The 2355-nt window shown below is 42.3% G+C and overlaps 1 protein-coding gene across 1 annotated transcript in view; it reads left to right on the forward strand.

The window, feature by feature from the left end:
• The first annotated feature begins 410 nt into the window (after positions 1–410).
• Srgn (serglycin) overlaps positions 411–2355 on the forward strand; it is a 10551-nt gene continuing 8606 nt past the window's right edge. The window contains exon 1 of the mRNA XM_013017093.1: positions 411–547. Coding sequence (XP_012872547.1) covers positions 472–547 — 76 coding nt within the window. The 5' untranslated portion in view covers positions 411–471. The remainder of the gene's footprint in view (positions 548–2355) is intronic.

The raw sequence follows: 2355 nt of genomic DNA on the forward strand, positions 1-2355 counted from the left end.
TCTTGTTTTGAGCTCGGCTCAGGGAATCCTGGTACTCATTGATGAGAAAGAGCATGCAAGAACGTTTTGTGTTGAAGGTGCTGGATAATGAAGGAAGCTATTACTTATCTAGTAGGGCAGGCCTCTTGGCCCTGTTTAGATTGCTACCTGAAGAAAGGGAAAACCAAAGTGCTCTGAATGCTGAGTCTACTGTTTTGATGGGAGGAAAAAGAAAATAAACAGACAACCTTGAAGAAGCAAGGCCTGGGGAGAGTCCAGTGCAGTTTCATAATGGCTATGAATAGTCATTTTTGCTGTTTTCCTTTTCTTTCTTGCTGGGTGTTGATGTGGATCTCTTTCTATTTGTTCAGGAAATTGTGACGTGTGTTCTGGGCAGGGTTTGAGGTTTTGGAGCCTTGTCTAAAAGGGACAGAGAGCACCCTGCTGTATTTCTTCATCCTGGGGCTGGTGAGCTGCTTTGAGCTATTCAGGATGCACAAGATCCTCAAGGGCAGTAGGCTTGTCCTGGCTCTCCTGCTCGTTCTGATTCTGGAATCTTCCGTTCAAGGTAAGACCTGGGAATTTTGCTCCCCTCTAATCTTTGAAATCTCCAGGGACCATGCAAATAACGGTGTTCACTTGAAGGTACCACATGAATCATACTGTGGGAGTGGAGGAAAAGAAGAATTTGGGGTGGTGGAATCCTATGGTTTGTGTTCAGCTGAGTTTAGTACCAAGAAAAATTAAACTCTTGAGACAGGTGCAGCCTTTTAAGTTTCACAATGATTGAAACATAGTTTATTTTGGGGGTAAAAATGGGTGGATTCTCAATTTAAAGAGCTTAGAAAAGGCAGAAAGAAAATGATCCATGTGTCTAATGGAGATAGCACCATGGAATATTCTGGAATATCTACCTTCCCTGGAGTGTCTATTCCAATCCCACATTTGAGTTATTATGATTTTAGCTCTAGTAGACGCAATTTTTTTTTGGGGGGGGTCCAGTCATGGGCCTGAACTCTGCTGGGCCTGGGCGCTGTCCCTCAGCTCTTCAGCTCAAGGCTAGCGCTCTACCACTTGAGCCACAGCGCCACTTATGTGGTACTGAGGAATCGAACCCAAGGCCTCAGGCATGCAAGGCAAGTGCTCTACCATCGAGTCACCTTCCCAAACCCTATGCTAATTTTTTAACTGAAAAAAAAAATCTGCATCTCTCTGACCCCCCCACTTTTTTTTCTTGCCAGTCTTGGGGCTTGAACTCAGAGCCTAGATACTGGCCCTGAGCTTCTGTTTGCTCAAGGCTAACTTAGGACTCTACCACTTGAGTCACAGCATCACTTCTGGATTTTTCTGTTTATGTGGTACTAAGGAATTGAACCCAGGGCTTCATGAATGCTACTTAAGCATTCTACCACTAGACCACATTCCCCCAGATCCCCTCCCCTCTTTTATTTTTTGTCCATTGTGGGGCTTGAACTCTGGGCCTAGGCACTGTCCCTTAGCTCTTCAGCACAAAGCAAACACTTTACCACTTGAACCACAGCATCACTTCCAGTTAATTGGAGATAAGAGTCTCATGGACTTTCCTGCCTGGACTGGCTTTGAACCGTGATCCTCAGATCTCAGCCTCCTAAGTAGCTAGGATTACAGGTGTGAATCACTGGCACCAGGCTTTTTTTTTTTTAAGTTTTTACTGAAATTTTGGTTATGTTTAAACGTAGATAACACAAACCTCAGATTAAGGAAAAAGCCCAAAGAATGTTAATATTTGAGCTGTTGCTCTGAGGACATCACATTTGGAAATAATTTCTTATGTTTATCATTTGGAGCTGTTTAGTCAGACTAACACAGCTTAAAAGCCTTTAATGACCAAGTAATGAAAAAAAATAAATTTCTTAGAAAAGTATAATTTCTTTTCCTGTAGTATAATTTCTTTTTCTGCCTTATTTAGTTCTAAATAAGGCAGAAAAAAGGTTTGGTCTGATAACTAGATGGCAAAAATATATGGTAGAAAAACACCAAGTCCTCTCCCCCTCCCCCGGCCCCCCACCAAAATGGTAAAGGAAATGTTGAGTCATAACATCACACGTGTCCTGGATTTGTTTCTGCAAAGTGACTTCTAACTGTCTTCATCTTCTTACTTCCGGTGGAACCGAAATCTTCCAGATGATCTCACAGAAATTTCTTACATCTTGGAAATTTATGTTAAAAAAATTGCTTTCTTCTAGTGATGCAAACATTAGATGGGAAAATAAAAACAAGTAATGTGGTTGAAATGTGACCGTTAATCTGTTTGTTCTTATAGTATAAAACCTAAAGAGGGCTGGGAAGGTGGCTCAGTGGTAGAGCGCTTGCCTTGCATGCCTGAGGCCCTGGGTT

This window comes from Dipodomys ordii, unplaced genomic scaffold (genome assembly GCF_000151885.1).
Source record: "Dipodomys ordii isolate 6190 unplaced genomic scaffold, Dord_2.0 Scaffold34, whole genome shotgun sequence".
Classification (NCBI taxonomy): Eukaryota; Metazoa; Chordata; class Mammalia; order Rodentia; family Heteromyidae; genus Dipodomys; species Dipodomys ordii.